The following is a 21,391-nucleotide window of genomic DNA, read 5'->3' on the forward strand; positions in this document are numbered from 1 at the left end:
AACTCAGGTACAATAAAAATTGAAGTAAAAATAAAATGATGTCCCTGTATAATGTCAGTGAGCAATAAGATCCAGTTTTATTTACTTTAAAGTAATAAATACTACACTGTTTACAATAAATGGGCTATAATAATTATGCAAGTAAATAATAGAGTAGCAAGGATACTTGGCTTAGACCCTAAGTCATTGTTGACAATTTTTATATGCATCTACATTTCGACATCATAGCCAACACGTGGTTACCAATATATTAAACTCGTTTTTAGTTTTTTGTATGTTGTATTACCGTAATTTATGATTATGTCTGGTGACCAGAATATTGTACGAAATGGAAACATAAAAATTGGAGATTTATACTTCGAAGAGGTGGAAAAATTCAAATATCTTGGAGCAACAGTAACAAATATAAATGATACTCGGGAGGAAATTAAACGCAGAATAAATATGGGAAATGCCTATTATTATTCGGTTGAGAAGCTTTTCTCCATCTAGTCTGCTGTTAAAAAAATCTGAAAGTTAGAATTTATAACGTATTTACATTACCGGTTGTTCTGTATGGTTGTGAAACTTGAACTCTCACTTTCAGAGAGAAACAGAGATTAAGCGTTTTTCAGAATAAGGTTCTTAGGAAAATATTTGGGGCTAAGACGGATGAAGTTACAGGAGAATGGAGAAAGTTGCACAACGCAGAACTGCACGCATTGTATTCTTCACCTGACATAATTAAGAACATTAAATCCAGATGTTTGAGATGGGCAGGGCATGTAGCACGTATGGGCGAATCCAGAAATGCATATAGAGTGTTAGTTGGGAGACAGGAGGGGAAAAGACCTTCGGGGAGGCCGAGACGTAGATGGGAACATTAATATTAAAATGGATTTGAGGGAGGTGGGATGTGATGATAGAGACTGGATTAATCTTGCACAGGATAGGGACCGATGACGGGCTTATGTGAGGGTGGCAATGAACTTGTGGGTTCCTTAAAAGCCATAAATAAGTAAGTATTATTATTATTATTATTATTATTATTATTATTATTAATATTATTATTAAATCAGAAGGACACTGACCGCAAAAGCGTACTTGATGCGTTCCTCAAGAGTTCCACGTAGAAATATGGACATCATGTTCAACCAGCTCTCCAGATTAATATGTTGACGAGCGCCTTTATCCAACACCGAGAACATTCGGTCCATCAGAGTATCGTCCGTCATATCGAAACATCTATGCAGAATCTCTCGGAATCTGGAAAGCCAAAATACTTCCTTTCGTGTCGAAGAAATAAGAGAAAAATCCAGAACGAACGCGTAATTCCTTTCAATTCCCTACCCTTAAGACACAGGGAACTATTTAAAAGGCATTCATTGTTAGAGTTTTCTCATTATTTTTAAGAGGAGAAAATAATGTTTATCTATAGTAATATCACAAGAGGTCTGAGATTTATTTGGGAAATCTCAGATCTTGAGTGACATTTATTAGGACTATTTGGTGAATAAAATAAAAATATAATTAATATATCCCTAAAATTCGCTCATAAAATGTTAGTAATTGTATATTTATGAATACTTAACCTATTCAGACATTGTGAAGTCGAAATAGATGAATAACGATTATTGCAATAAAGAAATTGAATGTTATTCAGTAATGCCAATTGAGAAAAGCGAAATACAGGTTTAAAATGTTAATCACATGTACTGCGCTTTTCTCTTGTTATTATAGCATATATACATTAACCTCTATGCAGAATCTCTCGGAATCTGGAAAGCCAAAGTTCTTCCTTTCGTGTATTGAAGAAATAAGAGCAAAATCCAGAACGAACGCGTAATTCCTTTCAGTTCTCTACCCTCAAGACACAGACAACTATTTAAAAGGCATTCATTGTTAGGGTTTTCTCATTATTTTTAAGAAGAGAAAATAAAATATACCTATAGTAATATCACAAGAGGTCTGAGATTTATTTGGGAAATCTCAGACATTGAGTGACATTTATTAGGACTATTTCGTGAATAAAATAAAAATGTAAATAATATATCCCTAAAATTCGCTCACAAAAATGTTAATAATTGTATATTTATGAATACTTAACCTATTCAGACATTGTGACGTCGAAATAGATGAATAACGATTACTGCAATAAAGAAATTGAATGTTATTCAGTAATGCCAATTCAGAAAAGCGAAATACACGTTTAAAAATGTTAATTACATGTGCTCCTTTTTATTATATAACAGAAATAGGTTTTCATTGTCTGCTGAAATCATAATTTAATTTAAACATTTTATAATAATAATAATAATAATAATAATAATAATAATAATAATAATAATAATAACAATGTGCTCTAACAACGAGAAAGTCTCCGCCGGATGAGACGAAGGGGGGTAATGCTGTGAATGAATGTTGATGTCATGAGATGTCATAAGGTCACACACGTGGGTACTCTTATCTCTATTGGCTAGCTCTCACAGCACAAACCATGACATTGATACAGACATATTGATACTACCCTAGTTACAAAATTAGATCACAGTTAATCTCCTGGTCTTTTAATCTTTTCATACAGGAAATAACATATGCAGGAGAGCGCATGGTTTTTAAACTGGCGTTATAACGGTAATATTATCTATCTACTTCGCTGCAATAGATGAGGCAATAGTAAGCACATTCCTTTCACGGTTGATCTCCTGGTTGGAGAACAGTAGTAGTAGTAATAATAATAATAATAATTATAATAATAATAATTATTATTATTATTATTTATTTATTTATTTAACCTGGCAGAGTTAAGGCCATACGGCCTTCTCTAACACTCAACCAGGAGTAAAACTGCGTTATAAAAAACACTACAAATTTAGAAAATAAAGTACACTACAATTTTACACATAAAACTGAATAAGATAATAATATAATGTAAACAACAAGTAAGTAGAAATCAGACATAATATATAACATACAGAAAGAAAGGAAAAAGCATAATAAAATGTAAACAGCAGGTCAAAATAAATGAGACACACAAAGTATAAAAATAAGACAATTGTTGATAATAATAATAATAATAATAATAATAATAATAATAATAATAATAATAATAATAATAATAGATCCTAATATTAGTAGTATTAATAAAATAGTGCAGTACAAAGCATACAATGAATACAATATTTTTAGTTAACAGTAAGGGAAATTATGATTATGTATAGCTCAAGTTATCACATTATAGATATACCATTATCGAGAAATATGAAAACAAAAAGATAAAATAAGTGAAATATCACTAGAGCATTAAAAAAATGTGAATACGTGGAAACATGCAATACAACACTTGTCATAATAGTAAGTTAGTTTGGCAACTCGTCATAAGATAATTTTCTAACTTGGATTTGAAAGATTTCAATGTTCGGCAGCCCTTGACTTCAGGCGGCAGAGAGTTCCAGTGACGAGAGGTAGCAACAGTGAAAGTTGAGGAATATAGAGATGATGTGTGAAGTGGAATAATAGTATATAATCACATGTTCGTTTCTTATCCAATACTAATCCAGTCGTACGAAATTTCTTCACTGAATTGTAAATCCTTGCTTTAGAAGGCTCTGAAGAATCAGGGAATGACTGACGGAAGTTTGTTACAACTGTTCTCCAAGATTCGTATTTCACAAAGTTGCCGTAAATAAACACTCGTTGTTCTAGGCTATATTTCATAATGGAGACGTTACTACACTATGTAAGGTATACAGCTGCACCCTCACTGTGTGAACGTGTTTACGTAACTAAACACTAAACGTACGCGAGCAAGAGGTCTGATCACTGCGACAGCGCAGCAGTTTTACGCATACGACTTTCCGCTGACGCCGGTCTAGCCCTGGCTGACTCACTCTATATTTTTGTGATTTTTAGTCATATTAATAACAAGAAATATTACCTACTACACTCATTACTAGAGCACTGTCTTTGGTCACCTAAACGCTGCAAGCAACCCGCAGCAGTGTACGTGTATATAGAGCAGCCGTGGCGAAAATGTGACTCATGACCACATTGTGGCCCGCAATGATAGCTATGCGCTTCCTACCTCCCACAACCCCCACTCTATCACTCACTGGAGTCAAACTCCGTTCCATTTGTATTTGTCTCTGACCTGCGAGTGGCGTATCGTCGCAATGTCTCTCTCGAAACCATGTACCTCTACAAAAACGAAAGTTTCAAGTAGGATGGGAGGACGCAATTTTTTGCTGCCAATATGATGAGAATATTAAATGTATGATTTGGTCACAAGTATTACGAGGAAAACGGTTGTATAACATAAAATGGCATTATACTACATGTCACTTATGAAACATTGAAAGTTTAAGTGTTATTATTATTATTATTATTATTATTATTATTATTATTATTATTATTATTATTATTAGTCCACACCTGTGGAGTAACGGTAAGCGCGTCTGGCCGCGAAACCAGGTGGCCCGGATTCGAATCCCGGTCGGGGCAAGTTACCTGGTTGAGGTTTTTTCCGGGGTTTTCCCTCAACCCATTAGGAGCAAATGCTGGGTAACCTTCGGTGCTGGACCCCGCACTCATTTCACAGGCATTATCACCTTCATTTCATTCAGACGCTAAATAACCTAGATGTTGATACAGCGTCGTAAAATAAGCCAATAAAAATTATTATTATTATTATTATTATTATTATTATTATTATTATTATTATTATTATTATTATTATTATCTCTGTACGTCGATCCTTTTTTCAACAGGTGTACGAATAAAGCAGTTAGATCTTCAATTTAAACTCACAGATTTACAATGTGATGTTAAATGAAAGCTAGATGTAAGGACTTGACAAATGTTGAACTTTCAAATCTTTGCCAAAAATAAATATCCGAAGCTTCGTTCTTTCGCTTGCTCCGTTGAAGCCATGTTCTCTACAACTTACGTTTGTGAAAAATTATTTTCAACAATGAAAATAGTAAAAACCAAATTTAGATTACGACTGATAGACAAATACTTTCGTGATCAACTACGACTGGCAGTAAGTGACATAATTCCTGACTTTGTAACTCTGTCGCAGAGACATTCTGAAGATCGTTAATTTTAGGTTGTGATAATGTTTTCTTATTCATTTCTTTCTTCGTTACACGTAGGCTACTAAACATGAGTTTGTAGCCTTATACTGTATAAAATTATATTTAAGTGCTTGACGTAAAGAAAATGGAAATCCGTTAATAAGTCAGACAGTTGCTTCACTTCCCCTTCGGGTGTCCGTTGCAGGTTACACAGTGGCTCGGCGCAGGATTACATTTTCGCCACGATTGCTGGTTTGCAACGGACTCGGTAGTAGGACGAAGTTTGTAGTATCTTGATATTCCCTCTCATGTACGAACATTACACGACACTGTTGTATACCATTGAAGCTGTTAACTTTATCCGTACCTTTTCCGATCCAAAGGTCTCTCCTTGGTTAATTTGTGATGGATGACGAGGAGGGACTCCAGTTCTTCAAGGTTGAAATGTGTTGTTTTCACAAGCCCCTTCAAGAGATCCACATGCTTATTCTTCAATCGAATCTCCTTCGCAGGATCCATTAACAAGTCCTTATTCTCCATTCTTAATCAAATTTCCGCAAACTTCGTTTCCCAAATAAATACAAGTCCAAAACTCACAAGTTTGACTTTATTTGAATAATATCTTCCAATGTTTAGTAATATGAAGGTATTCTAAACCTTCCCTTTCATATCCATGGAAACTGTCACGAAAATGAAGCTGTCTTTTGTTTAAATCATTAGTACGGAATATGACCTGTATTTTTAGTTTATTGTTATGCAGTAAAATGTATAGACAGATCACTATGATAATACAAACAAAATTTGTTTCGATAATAATTATTTGCGATAATGAAATTGAAAAAAAAAAATGAGTATCAGAATGCGTGAAGAGTATTCATATCATATAATTAAGGATCGTATTTTTGGTGGTTGCGATTTCTAACTCTGTTTCCTTCATAATTTCCACTTTATTTAGATAGGCTAAATCTATGAAATATTGCATACAAGTGTATTTCATATTGAAGAATAAACTCCGCCTTTACCACTGTTTTATTATTTCAACTTATTTTTCATTTATAACTTCTTACATAAAAAATTTACAGCTCACGGCAAAGAAATCACAAACATACAGGGACATCATTTTATTTTTACTTCAATTTTTATTGTACCTGAGTTTTTGAATGTACTTCACTCCCACCCCTTCTACTAAGGAAGTTCCAACTCCACGCAGAACCAAGACCGCAGATAGTAAGCAGTACTGAGTTACTGAGTATAGTACGTTCCAGAAATATGTTCGCGTTTTCCAGTGACGAAAGAGCTTTCAATATTGAATCATATTTTCGCACAGGTACTGTCCGTTTGCCTACGTCGCATCCCGATTTCCCCCACCTGCTTCTGCTCCCCCCTCTGTAATAGCTGGGCTGTCTTAGCTCTTTTCTGAAAACATTAATTTCTCTTAGGAATTGGAAGTTTACGTAATATTATACAGCTGTTTAATTTAACTTAAATAAAAGGGCCTCGTTAAGTAATTAACTGTCACGTGATTTCCTCCCTTTCTACAATCCTGCGGCATAACCACTTGGACGGACAGTAGATAGCATGTCTGAGTAATTTTATATTTTCGGGTCGGGCGGAAGTGAAGATTGAATTTACAGTACGTAGAGTAGGTACAGAATTATTTCAACATGAGTTACTAGTACGAAGGACGAAACTGGCAATTGGAATTAGATGCAATAGTCTATAGTGCGATAATATGCACAAAAGAACTGAAGCCTGTATCAAAATGAACGGCCACCATTTTCAAAATTGTGTTTAAATATTCATATTATGATTATTTTTCAATTTAACTTCTTTCTCTATATTGTACGCTAATGTGCTGTGGACAGTATAATATACACTGCATAATGAATACGTTCGCATGAATAACTCAGTTCGTGAGTAAAAACACTTATTCTTAATACAGTACTGTACTTTGATTAAAGAAAAACCTAATGAAAATTATCAAACTCAAAATCGCGATATTTCCTAGTTTACGTAAATGGATGAACTACTTTTCTCCTTCCTATACCTAGTAGAGTGATTTGTGTTTTACGCCAGTATCATCGAACTCCAGTCTTGGAGGGGGGAGCAAGCGGTGTTTCCGGTTCTCTAAAGGTATAGACAGGTTAATATTAAAAATGTTATTAAAAATAAAATGATGTCCCTGTATTTATTTATAGTAATTATTCAACTGAAAAGGGCTGGATTTTAACACCCTCATTAGGAATAAAACAGAGAAGAGAACACTCCTAATTTAAAAATAAAATTACCCTTAACACTAAAACATTATCAGGCAGTACATCTCACTTGACGATATGTGTCAGAGGAAGAACAATTGTTGGTATGCATCTGAAGTCTGATTAGTGGATTATGTAGCTAATCGGCGATGTATGCAATGGAGGGGGAAAGGAACTGGCCACCCTACCCCATGATCTCCTGGCCTAGTTGCCTCATAAGTGGTGCCACATTCGTATCACTTGTGAGATTCAAACCTGTCTTCGAACAGTTGACTAACCAACAACATTAAAACTTTTTTTTTTATTCTAAAACCCACGAGTATGATATGTTCATATCTGCACAAGTACCTTTCAGCACTACACTCATTTCGTTGTCAACTCACTCACTGCACCGGAACTACGACACATTTCACTGATACTATCCTGATTTCACTAACACTTCAAAAACATTTAACTGTTCAAATACTTTGCACTGCCACTATAAACTATAAAAACTTCACTGACACAAACATACTTCACTTACACAACACACTTTACTGACACAACACAATTCTTCACTGATACAATACTTCAAATAACAAAACATCAATTACATCTTTAAATAGTGTGTATAATATACTACCGTCTATTAGTAAAGTCCTTAAGCCTATTTTGGTTACTGGTAAAGCCTTTAGCAAGTCTGCAGGTAAAGTGAACAGTATTATTATTAGTCGAGAAGCAACTCTGGTGAAAGTGAGTGTAATGACATTAGACCCCAATCTTTGACATACTGTGTTGCGTAACAATATTTCACTAAACTTGTCGGACTATAATCAATTAGTATTTATCGAAATACGTGTTTTAGCATCCTGTAGAGTATTATCTAAGGTGTACAATTATTGTATTTAATAAAGACCGAAATTGGAACAGGAAAAGAAACGCTCTTTGAATTACGTGGATTTAATGAGTACAAAGTGGAGCCAAATGCCTTGTACACTGGTCGCACTATCAATCGAAATAGCCTATTTCTGTCAACGGGAGGCCGGGGTCTAGCGGTTGCCATGTCAACCACTGGCTTTCAAAGGAAAATAGCATCCTTAGCACTAATTCCTCTAGCTTTGCGAACCAGATTTCACTATCTATCGTAGCTCCCTAAATCCATCACGATGCTGGCTGGACACCGGTCCCATGCACTGACAAAAATTAGGGCAAACTCGGCTAATTTCGTGATGTTTCTTTCTAAATTTATCACGAAATTATACCAGCGACAAATGTAATTCTGATGGTATAGTGTAAATGGCAGAAGATGTACTATAACATAGATTTTGTTCACAGCGCTCTTGCAGTGACATGAGCAGATTTTTTTTAAACTACTTTGAGAGTTGTGAGATGTATAGCTTTGAATTTGTGAGTGAATACACCATCCGATTTTATTTGTTAACAGAGTGGGTTTGGAATTGAACGGGTTACATCAGCTGCTTGTCTATGTGGATGATGTGAATATCTCAGGGGAAAATCCACAAACGATTAAGGAAAACACGGGAATTTTACTTGAAGCAAATAAAGAGATAGGTTTGAAAGTAAATCCCGAAAAGACCAAGTATTAGATTATGACTCGTGACCAGAATATTGTACGAAATGGAAATACAAAAATTGAAAATTTATCCTTTGAAAAGGTGGAAAAATTCAATTACCTGGGAGCAACAGTAACAAATATAAATAATACTCGGGAGGAAATTAAACACAGAATAAATATGGGAAATGCGTGTTATTATTCGGTTGAGAAGCTCTTATCATCCAGTCTGCTGTCAAAAAATCTGAACGTTAGAATTTATTAAAGAGTTGTGTTACCGGTTGTTCTGTATGGTTGTGAAACTTGGACTCTCACTTTGAGAGAGAAACAGAGGTTAAGGCTGTTCGAGAATAAGATGCTTAGGAAAATATTTGGGGCTAAAATGGATGAAGTTACAGGAGAATGGAGAAAGTTACACAACACAGAACTGCACACATTGTATTCTTCACCTGACATAATTAGAACATTAAATCCAGACATTTGAGATGGGCAGGATATGTAGCACGTATGGGCGAATCCAGAAATGCATATAGAGACCTGAGGGAAAAAGACCTTTGGGGAGGCCAAGACGTAGATGGGGGGACAATATTAAGGCGTTAGGTACAGCTTACAGCAGTAAAAGGTTTGGAAATATTCAACATTTTTTTCCTCCATTACTGTATCTTGTACAATAATGAAAATTTGTATGTGTAAAACACTGTCCTTCTGCTATATGAAAAAAAAATTACGATTAAAAAAAATATTTATATATGAAGGCCTCAGAGCCAAAGGCGACCAACCCACAATTTTGTATTGTTCATTATTAAGCCTTTTTTTTCAAAACTATACATTGGTGTTATAGATTCATGATATTTTTTGTGTTTATTCAATGTAGACCATTTAAAATAAATTGTGAAAGCAATGATTTTTGTAAGGATTCTCTAAATATCAACTCTTATTTACTCACTGTGTAATTGTGGGTTAGTGGCCTTTGGCTGTGAGCCCTTCATATATATATATATATATATATATATATATATATATATATATATATATATATATACATACATACATATATTCAAAGTCGACCTGGTTGGCAAGTTGGTATAGCGCTGGCCTTCTATGCCCAAGGTTGCGGGTTCGATCCCGGGCCAGGTCGATGGCATTTAAGTGTGCGTCAGGCTCATGTCAGTAGATTTACTGGCATGTAAAAGAACTCCTGCGGGACAGAATTCCGGCACATCCGGCGACGCTGATATAACCTCTGCAGTTGCGAGCGTCGTTAAATAAAACATAACTTTATATATTCAAAATTCAAAATGCTGGCAGTTCACTGTGCAATGATGAAGCATTTCCCTCATAACTCATACACTTGTTAGCTTTTTCATGTTCTCTCTCTTTTATTTTATTGCTGAAACTCATGTTTACAATATCATGCTCTTTAAACTACATTCCTTAATAAATAATATTATTTTTTATTTTGTGTTAGAAGAAAATACTGATATTTAACCATTTTTAAAATGAATTTATTTTTTATCAGACAATCTATCAAAAGTAGAGAAGTGATCTTGCTTCATATTATAGATATGACATGCATAAATACACACAAAAAATTTCATCGCAGGATGTTGGATAGTTTTTTAGTTATGTGGGAAACGCTTCATCACTGCACAGTGAACTGAATTTTGGAAAAAAAAAAAAAAAATGTAAATATTTTTTTTTTAAATCGTAAAAATATTTTTTGTTTCATATAGCAGAAGGACAGTGTTTTACACATACTAATTTTCATTATTGTACAAGATACATTAATGGAGGGAAAAAAATGTTAAATATTTCCAAAATTTTACTGCCGTAAGCTGTACCTAACCCCTTAAAATGGATTTGAAGGAGGTGGAATATGGTGATAGAGAGTGGATTAATCTTGCTCAGGATAGGGACCTATGGCGGGCTTATGTGAGGACGGCAATGAACCTCCGGGTTCTCTAAAAGCCGTAAGTATTAATGCCAGGAGAAGATGTCTGTACCACGCCATGTTTCCGTAAGTCCTCGGAAAACGATATCTTAAATTTTTTCGGAAATACTAACGAACGCTTCTGTATCTCCAACAAAGACGTTGTCACGTCGAAACCATTGCTGTCATAAAACTGGTTAAGATATTAATAACAACGAAGCTATGAAGAGGAAGTTTTGTTTCGTTACATAACACAGGCTATAATCGTTTATTCCTACAGAAGATCATTGTTATTTACAGTGCCTGTAATAAGCTGTATATTTCAGCATACCACAGCTTTCTCCAGCAATCTCGATTCTCTGTAAGATGCGTAAGAGTGGAAAGAGTAGCTGTTACGGTCTGCTGCAGCAATTGTATACAATAAGCCTCATCTCAAGTGACCTGCTCGTTATTTATGAAGGAAATTAAATTATAACTTAGAACCTTTTCACTTTTCATCTAGATTCACTCAGATAGGTTTATTTAGCAAGACAGAATTACTATTTTTGTGTCAGGCCATAGAAAAAGAGCTTTAATTTAATTTGTATTATTGAGTTGGTGCATAAATTCGTTGCGTTTTTGTTTCGCGTATTGGTACTTCGGTTGCTATGGGTTTATTTATCGATTGTCGTTTTTTATTTGAAAATGAGACAAAGAGGCAAATATAATACCAAAAGGATTGAAAACTGCCTCCGTGGTCTGTTGGTCAGCATGCTGGCTTCCAGATTAGGAGGTCCGGGTTCGATTACCGGGCTCGGTGAATTTTTCTTGAAGAAGAAGAGGAATTCCCTGGGTGTCTAGAGTCAGGAAATTTGTATGATTGTGAGTGTGCTGGGTTAATATTAATTAACCAATCATCACAATATAAAAAAATGCATCAGGACTGTCCCTGGGCAGTAACCTGAACACACGTTTCAGCGTCACATTGTTGACAAGTAATTCCATCTGTTAGCACAACCATAAAGCATCTAATAAGATGCTATAGAGTTACCAACAACGAAAAAAAAAAAAAAAAGATTGAAGTATGGTGTCAGTCAAATGCAGAAGCAAGATCCGTTCTCTGTAACATAAAAAATGAGGCTAAAAAGAATAAATTCCATGTCTCATTAGGTAGTACATTTAAAGACCGAGAATTAAAACGAAAAGGCAACATTAACGAAAAAGATATAGACACTCTAAAAATTTTACAATGGAGGTGGAGGTGTTGTTACCATGATCCACAACTCCATTCATGTAATTGAATCTAAACAACAATTTACAGGCCAAATTGAATACATTAGGACAAAATTATTACTTCAGAATAACATTTCACTTTCAGTTGTCAATGTATATATACCTCCAGGCCTAAACCTAGTACCGGTAGTAGATTTTTTATTTGAAGTTCAATTGTTGTGCTTGAGTTTACATATTGAAGTTTTCATATTTGCAGATAGTGAGTGGAGCCGTGGACTCTAGAAAATGTAGTGTCAAATGGAGAAAGTGGAACATTTCTCACATAGGGCTATTCTTTTTTTTTTTTTTTTTTTTTAGTTCAATAGAGGGGCAAAAGCAGCGGAGGCTGCCAGAAACATTTGTGCCGTGTATGGGGACAATGCTATCGGAGAGCGCACGGAAAGATAATGGTTTTCTCGATTTAAGGAGGGTCGTTTTGACGTTAGTGACACTTCAGGTTCAGAAAGACCTTCGAGGTTTGATAAAGACCGTTTAAACACATTAATCCACAATGATCCACGTCAGTGTACCCGAGAACTGGCAAATTTGATGAACTGTGACCATTCCACCATCGTACGACATTTATTGCCACCAACTGAGACGTCTTGCACACGCAATCCAAGAAAAACGATCAACAAGACTGCGTGAAGTGATGCTACTCCACGATAACGCCTGTCCGCACTCTGCTAACCTGACACAAAACACTATCCAGAAGTTAGGTTGGGAAGTCATTCCGCACCCACCTAATTCACCTGATCTTGCGCGCTCAGATTTTCACCTTTTCCGCTCTCTCTCGAACAACCTTCAAGGAACTTCCTTTCCGGATGAAAATGCGCTCCGAACATGGCTTGACGACTTCTTTAACTCAAAACCACGCGATTCCTATAGGCGTGGAATGGAAAATGACTCCAGCGTTGGCAGACTGTTGTAAATAGTGAAGGAGAATATATTGTTGATGATTAACTTCTCTCTTGTGTGTATCTGATGTGTTTAATAAAAACTTATGAAAATTCGCTATTGGAATTATGCACTAACCTAATATTTTATTTTTGTCAGTGTTTGTATTTTTTGTATATGTGTGTGCTATATGGTACCTTTATCCTGTCAGATTAAATATATAAATGAATAAATAAATAAATAACTTAGCAAGTAAATAATAAGTAAATAAATAAGTATATAAAAAGTAAATAAATAAGTAACTAAGTAAATAAATAAATAAGTAAATAAAAAAGTAAGTAAGTAATTAAATAAATAAACAAATAAATAAATGAGTAAATAAATAAGTAAATAAATAACTAAGTAAGTAAATAAGTAAATAAATAGGTAAATAAATAAATAAATAAGTAAATAAGTAAGTAAATAAATAAGTAAATAAGTAACTAAATAAATAAACAAATAAATAAATAAGTAAATAAATAAATAATTAAGTAAGTAAATACATAAATAAATAAATAAATAAATAAATAAATAAATAAATAAATAAGTAAGTAAATACGTAAATAAATAAGTAAATAAATAATTAAATAAATAAACAAATAAGTAAATAAATAAGTAACTAAGCAAATAAATAAATAAGTAAATAAATAACTAAATAATTAAGTAAATAAATAAGTAAATAAATAATTAAATAAATAAGTAACTAAGTAAATAGATAAGTAAATATATAAGTAAATAATTAAGTAAATAATTAAGTAAATAAATAAATATGTAAATAAATAAGTAAATAAATAATTAAATAAATAAATAACTAAGTAAATAAATCAGTAAATAAATAAATAAGTAAATAAATAAGTGAATAAATAAGTAAATAAATAATTAAATAAATAAGTAAGTAAATAAATAAATAAGTAAATAAATAATTAAATAAATAAATAAGCAAATAAATAATTAAATAAATAAGCAAATAAATAAGTAAATAAATAATTAAATAAATAAGTAAATAAATAATTAAATAAATAAGTAAATAAATAATTAAATAAATAAGTAAATAAATAACTAAATAAATAAACAAATAAATAAGTAAATAAATAAATAAATAAATAAGTAAGTAAGTAAATCAATAATTAAATAAATAAATAAGCAAATAAATAAGTAAATAAATAATTAAATAAATAAGTAACTAAGTAAATAGATAAGTAAATATATAAGTAAATAATTAAGTAAATAATTAAGTAAATAATTAAGTAAATAAATAAATATGTAAATAAATAAGTAAATAAATAATTAAATAAATAAATAACTAAGTAAATAAATCAGTAAATAAATAAATAAGTAAATAAATAAGTGAATAAATAAGTAAATAAATAATTAAATAAATAAGTAAGTAAATAAATAAATAAGTAAATAAATAATTAAATAAATAAATAAGCAAATAAATAATTAAATAAATAAGCAAATAAATAAGTAAATAAATAATTAAATAAATAAGTAAATAAATAATTAAATAAATAAGTAAATAAATAATTAAATAAATAAGTAAATAAATAACTAAATAAATAAACAAATAAATAAGTAAATAAATAAATAAATAAATAAGTAAGTAAGTAAATCAATAATTAAATAAATAAATAAGCAAATAAATCAATAATTAAATAAATAAATAAGCAAATAAATAAGTAAATAAATAATTAAATAAATAAGTAAATAAGTAATTAAATAAATAAGCGAATAAATAAATAAGTAAATAAATAATTAAATAAATAAATAAGTAAATAAATAAATAAATAAATAAGTAAATAAATAATTAAATAAATAAATAAGCAAATAAATAAATAAGTAAATAAATAATTAATTAAATAAATAAATAAGCGAATAAATAAATAAGTAAATAAATAATTAAATAAATAAATAAGTAAATAAATAATTAAATAAATAAATAAGCAAATTAAGAAATAAATAAATGAAAGTTCAAGTGATTCTTATCAAGTGTCGACCTACGACTGTTTGAAATCACACAACCATCAACCACTTAAACGTCTCATGTAATTACAGAGATTCTTCGAATGTCCTGCCATCTTTTTTTTTCTCAATTCTTGATTTTACTAATCATAACAGTTTCTTAAAAAGTGTGTCATCCATTCGCAAATAGTTTTCGAAGTCTTGTGGTTCATTCACTTCTAGTTCCTGGAGTAAAGTGAAAAAGTACGCTTGTTTCCATCACGTAACCATTGCTTTGTCCACACCTTTTTGCGCTCTCTTTCTTCCTTCCAGAATTCCAACAATGCTACTGCAACAGCTACAAACACTAGTGGCGTAACAAATATTGCGGTTTGACTCAACGCCAAACTCATGACTCCGTGTCGGTGTGTACTGATGCTTGATATTTGATAAAATATCGAATATTTGTATCGCCAATCCAACCGACGCATGTATCGATAAAGATTTCAACGGGAATGGGGTCTTTTAACTACAACTAGGCCTAAACTACATCAGATTACTGCTTTCTCTTAGGGTAACCAAGAAATATGGAAATATGAACGATAAAAAAATTGGTGTCGTCATGGTAACACGTAAGCCCATGTCCTAATTACAGCCTTCATTTTACGCATTTCATTGAGTAACAGTTCGGTTTTTTTACATGGAACGTATCTCCACGTACTACTCGAGGAAAACTGTAACAAAAATTACAGCATTGTCCCTTATGAGTTTCGTCGATGCAACCCTGCAATACATTCGTTAAGGAACTTAATTTGTTCATTTACGACCCAGGGAATGCTTCTGTTACAACAGTGATCAAATGGAAGGCTCAGCCTATACTTATGAGCCTATGTTAGCGGATCCATCCTCATTTGTTTATTTTTATTTTAGAAGTTATGTTCACAGCAGTATTTCATGAAACTACAACATTGATCAAATGGAATGCGCAACCTATAGCTATAGTTATTATATTATATATCTACGGGCCACTGTAAAAGGGAAATAATTAAAATGTAAAGATTTGAGAAAACTGCAGTTTAAAGTTTCATGTTGCTGTGAAATGCCCAAGGATCATTGAAAGTAAGTTTTGTAGATTTATTTTCTAATAAAAAATAAATGAAGTTCAAGCATGACTAAGAAATCCGTTGTATTTTCGGGACGAAAAAATTCAAGTCCATCGTTTAAAAAATTCTATGTAAGAAAGAGAACTAACAAAGAATATTGATAACCTCATAAAATACCCACTAATTTCCTAAATTACAGTGTAAAAAAGTTTCAAATTAAGCACATCTGATTTGTGTGAAACGTTATTTTTATCAACAGTAATCTCACTAGAAGTTTTGATTTATCCAGAGAAAATCAAAACTCGAGTGGGATTTAATTGACTATTACACGATTAGAAGAAAGAATATAAAGATTAGAAGAAATAAAGTACTATAATACAATAAAATATTAATTGACTTACTGAAATTCTATTTCACTAATATTAGCTTCACCAAAACGTTTGAATGGAGCCGCCATTTTCTGTTGACTATCTATTCAGCAAACAAATGACGATCGCAAAGCATGTTTTATAGTACCGTAAAGAATTTGCAGTTTGAAATATTGGTAAACAAAGAAACAAATACTAGGGAGGTGATAAAACAGAAGAAAGTATATAAAGATTAGAATAAATAAAGTACTCTAATACATTGAAATAGATACTAAGGGCCATATTCATAGACATTCTTAGCGCGGGCTTCCGGTGGATGATCAGCGAACTAACGTTTTTCGTATTCATAAACCAGTGTTAGCGATATGATATGAATCCTGTACAAGTAACCAGTCGATAGCCGGGGCTAGTTTAGCACGCTCGTAGCGCGGGCTAGCGAAATGTCTATGCATAGCACGCTAATTGACTTACTAAATTCTATTTCACTAATGTTAGCTTCACCAAAACGTTTGAACGGAACCGCCATTTTCAATTGACTATCTATGTGAGAAAGAAATTATGAACGCAAAACATGTTTTATACTACTGTAAAGAATTTGCAGTTTGAAATGTTGGCAAACAAAGAAACAAATGCTAGAAAATGATAAAACCAAACAAATGCTAGGGAAATGATAAAAATAAAAAACACTAGAGAGGTGATAAAATTGTAGTGGTAAACGGCCATGATTGGTTGAAACACGTCTTTTTGTGCCGTTTTATTGGTCAAAAGTAATGTGACGTAATAAAATATCTGAGGTGCCTCTCGTGTCCCGTGAGTGCAGCCCAACGATCCGATTAATTTATTTAACATCAGGAATCACCTCCATAAACCGGGGAAGATCTTCGTGAATCACCCTGTATATAATACGAGCCACCTTATTTTGTAGAGGTTGAAGTTTCCTCATATTTGTTTTAGCGGCAACTCCTCAGGCTGGAATTGCATATAACATAATTATGTGATAGTATGATCATTTTCTATTCGTAACTTTTTGCTTGGAGACTAAACAAAAAGTGACTGTAACAATGAATATAGTTGAACCATAGTTGCAGAACTGCTAGCTTGCGATCAAAAACGATGCCTAAGTATTTCACTGTATCTGAATGTGGAATGTTGTGATCCATGAACCGAATGCATTGTGTGGGTTTGCTTTGTCTGGAGAAAACAAACGAAATCGTCGCTAGGTTACAAGCAATTTTCGATTATCACCGCTACGTGGCGCAGGAAGTAAAATTCCTCTACATTAAGTTGCGTAGAGCGCCTTCAAAGATACGACTCAGAATTATCTGTACTTTATTATCAGTTAATGCTGAAAGAACGTGAAAGATATTCTGACCTCTGGTTGTTTACATACCATTCATAGACTTAGCAACTGTTTAACACTTTGATACTTTAAAAACTAATAATTTTGTCTGTAGAGCTTCCATATTATAGGTGCAAAGTTCTTGTTCAATTCGTTGTTTAATATTTGTTTTCGTCTCGCTAGGTAAATAATGCAATAATACTTAATCTAAATCTCATTATGACTCCACTGTTTCCACACACTTCAACTTGGGTAAAGTTCTCTTTTTATGCAGAATTATAGAGCTATTTAATTCTTTAACAATATCGATGTGTAACTGATTGAATTCTCACTTCTTAAAAAAAAAAAAACAAACAAACAAGTAAAGATTCAGCTAATGCAATGCCATGTTTAAGGTGTTGTATCCAAAGGCAGCAAGTAAAGAGATAGGTTTGGAAGTAAATCCCGAAAACACAAAGTATATGATTATGTCTCGTGACGAGAATATTGTACGAAATGGAACTATAAAAATTGGAAATTTATCTTTTGAAGAGGTGGAGAAGTTCAAATATCTTGGAGCAACAGTAACAAATATAAATGATATTCGGGAGGAAATTAAACGGAGAATGAATATGTGGAATGCCTGATATTATTCGGTTGAGAAGCTTTTATCATCCAGTCTGCTGTCAAAAAATCTGAAAGTTAGAATTCATAAAACAGTTATATTACCGGTTGTTCTGCATGGTTGTGAAACTTGGACTCTCACTTTGAGAGAGGAACATAGGTTAAGGGTGTTTGAGAATAAGGTGCTTAGAAAAATATTTGGGGCTAAGAGGGATGAAGTTACAGGAGAATGGAGACAGTTACACAACGCAGAACTGCACGCATTGTATTCTTCACCTGACATAATTAGGAACATTAAATCCAGACGTTTGAGATGGGCAGGGCATGTAGCACGTATGGATGAATGTAGCAATGCATATAGAGTGTTAGTTGGGAGGCCGGAGGGGAAAAAGACCTTTGGGGAGGCCGAGACGTAGATGGGAAGATAATATTAAAATGGATTTGAGGGAAGTGGGATATGATGGTAGAGAGTGGATTAATCTTGCTCAGGATAGGGACCAATGACGGGCTTATGTGAGGGCGGCAATGAACCTCCGGGTTCCTTGAAAGCCAGTAAGTAAGTATCCAAAGGATCGCTCTGCCCCATTATTTTGTAATAATAGCTAATAGGCTTCACGAGACGAAGAAACAGCCTCTTTCTACATAACGGTGTAGTTGTTGCCAAACGCTTTACTCACATGTACATAATTTAATAAGTTGTTTATGTGTTAAGGGATTAGGTACAGTTTACAGCTGTAAAATTTTTGGAAGTATTCAACTTGTTTTTGTCCTCCATTACTCTTATCTTCTACAATAATGAAAATTGTTATGTGTAAAACTGTCCTTCTGCTATATGAAAAAAAAAAATATTTTTACGATTTAAAAAAAATTTAAAAAAAAATGGTGGCAGTTTACTGTGCAGTGATGAAGCGTTTCCCTCATAACTGATAAACTTAACTTTTTCACGTTCTCTCTCTTTTATTTTAAGCTGAGACTCAAGTTTACAATATCATGCTCTTTCAACTACATTCCTTAATAAATAATATTTTTCTTTATTTTGTGTTAGAAGAAAGTACTGATATTTGACCATTTTTTAAATTAATTTATTTTTTATCAGACAATCTATAAAAGCTAGAGAAGTTATCTTGCATGATATTGTAGATATGACATGCGTAAAAACACACACAAAATTTCATCAAACAATGTTGGATAGTTTTTGTGTTATGTGGGAAACGCTTCATCACTGCACAGTGAACTGCATTTTGAAAAAAAAAATGTAAATATTTCTTTTAAACCGTAAAAATATTTTTTTTCATATAGCTTTTTTTTATTTTAGTAGATTATTTTACGACGCTTTATCAACAGCTTAGGTTATTTAGCGTCTGAATGAGATGAAGGTGATAATGTCGGTGAAATGAGTCCGGGGTCCAGCACCGAAAGTTACCCAGCATTTTCTTATATTGGGTTGAGGGAAAACCTCGGAAAAAACCTCAACCAGGTAACCTACCTCAATCGGGAATCGAACCCGGGTCACCTGGTTGGTTTCGCGGCCAGACGTGCTAGCCGTTACTCCACAGGTGTGGTTTCATATAGCAGAAGAACAGTATTTTACACATATTAATTTTCATTATTGTACAAGATACAGTAATGGAGGAAAAAAATGTTGAATATTTTCAAAATGTTACTGCTGTAAGCTGTACCTAACCCCTTAAGGAAGGTAAGTAGTGTTTACTAGTCCAGGACGAGTTTGTGTCGAGTGACGGCGAGGTTTTAAATTAAGTAGTTCAGACTAGTAACTTCTATTTAACTCACGAATTGCATATAGCGTTGTTTTTTGCAATCCCACATTTTAAGTAATAAAAATATATAGATATCTTCATTTTACGTTATTTAATATCAGATCTGTTGAGAAAGTCGTCTAATTTTGAGTAGTCTTTTGTTTGTTGCTATGTTACTGTTGAATGAAACGTATTCTCACTTACTCCCCTAGAGAAGCAATGTGACTTACGTCCCGTCGTCAATAGCAACCAACACGATCACGGTAAAATCCATTTACTTCTCTAAAAACAAGCTAATAGCAGCATACTTATGACAGCGGAAGTGGAAAAATGGTGTAATTTAGTGATAATATTTAGCTAACCTAAGAACCCTCTAAATATTCCATATTTATGCCTGTTAATTTTAAGACGGCAAAAGAATTTTGATTTTCAGGACTGAGTTCATTAGGTGAATAATTTATTGTCTTATGTTTTGTCATTAGTTCGAATCCGCATAATTATGATGATTACTCTTTGATATGTACTCATAACTTTAATAATTTTACTATAATGTTAAAATAAATATATTAATTATTATATTGCATTTTTACTTGAATGTGTCCATTAGTTACATTTCGAGTGTAAAAATTAAAACAAAAAAGAATGCATATTATTTCATATTTCGTCATATAAAATTTCATATTTTGGTATTCTCTTTTTCATATTTTGAAAAAAATTACTGCAGATTTTTACTCGATATAATTATATTTTTAACACGTATTGTTGAAATAAAATAATTTTATTTCATTACAAACACATACAAGAAAGGTACATGGTTTGAGGTGTGATAATATTGGTGATTCTGAAAAAAAAAAAAACTTTATATGAGCATATGTCCTGTTTTTAACGGTTTCGGAGAAAACTAATGGAAACAATGAGGAACGGAAAAAGTGCAGGTGATAGTAAATTAAAACACTGTTATGGTACCTTATGTTCTGTCTAAGTGTATTTTTCTTTACAGAACATGTACAAAAAGTCCACCGTCAACTTAAATGCATTTTGCAGTTCTTGCAGACAGCTGCTCTGTTGCTGATCTGAGCTGATTTGGACATTCCTTTACTAGAGCACAATGTAGACTTCTCTCTTAAGCCAACCTCACACACAGTAATCCAATGCAGTAAAGTCGGGTGACCTCGGTGGCCAAGAAATGACTCCAACGCGACCGATCCAACGTCAAGGATACGTTACATTGATCCTACTACAATTTAATGTCGTTTTGGTTGCGTTCGCATGTGAATGCAGATGAAGGACATGAGATTGACC

General features: G+C 32.7%; 2 protein-coding genes across 2 annotated transcripts in view; one reads left to right on the top strand and one right to left on the bottom strand.

Moving 5' to 3' along the window:
* LOC138695355 (calaxin-like) overlaps window positions 1–5,594 on the bottom strand; it is a 36,115-nt gene extending 30,521 nt beyond the window's left edge. Inside the window, exons 1-3 of the mRNA XM_069819775.1 lie at window positions 5,422–5,594; window positions 3,831–3,870; window positions 1,071–1,325 (exon numbers count right to left, since the gene is read on the bottom strand). Of these exons, the coding sequence (XP_069675876.1) occupies window positions 1,071–1,325; window positions 3,831–3,870; window positions 5,422–5,594 (468 nt within the window). The remainder of the gene's footprint in view (window positions 1–1,070; window positions 1,326–3,830; window positions 3,871–5,421) is intronic.
* Ldsdh1 (Lipid droplet subset dehydrogenase 1) overlaps window positions 1–21,391 on the top strand; it is a 219,110-nt gene that overhangs the window by 106,343 nt on the left and 91,376 nt on the right. The gene's annotated exons all lie outside the window — the stretch shown is intronic.

The sequence above is a fragment of the Periplaneta americana genome, chromosome 2 (genome assembly GCF_040183065.1).
Source record: "Periplaneta americana isolate PAMFEO1 chromosome 2, P.americana_PAMFEO1_priV1, whole genome shotgun sequence".
Taxonomy (NCBI): Eukaryota; Metazoa; Arthropoda; class Insecta; order Blattodea; family Blattidae; genus Periplaneta; species Periplaneta americana.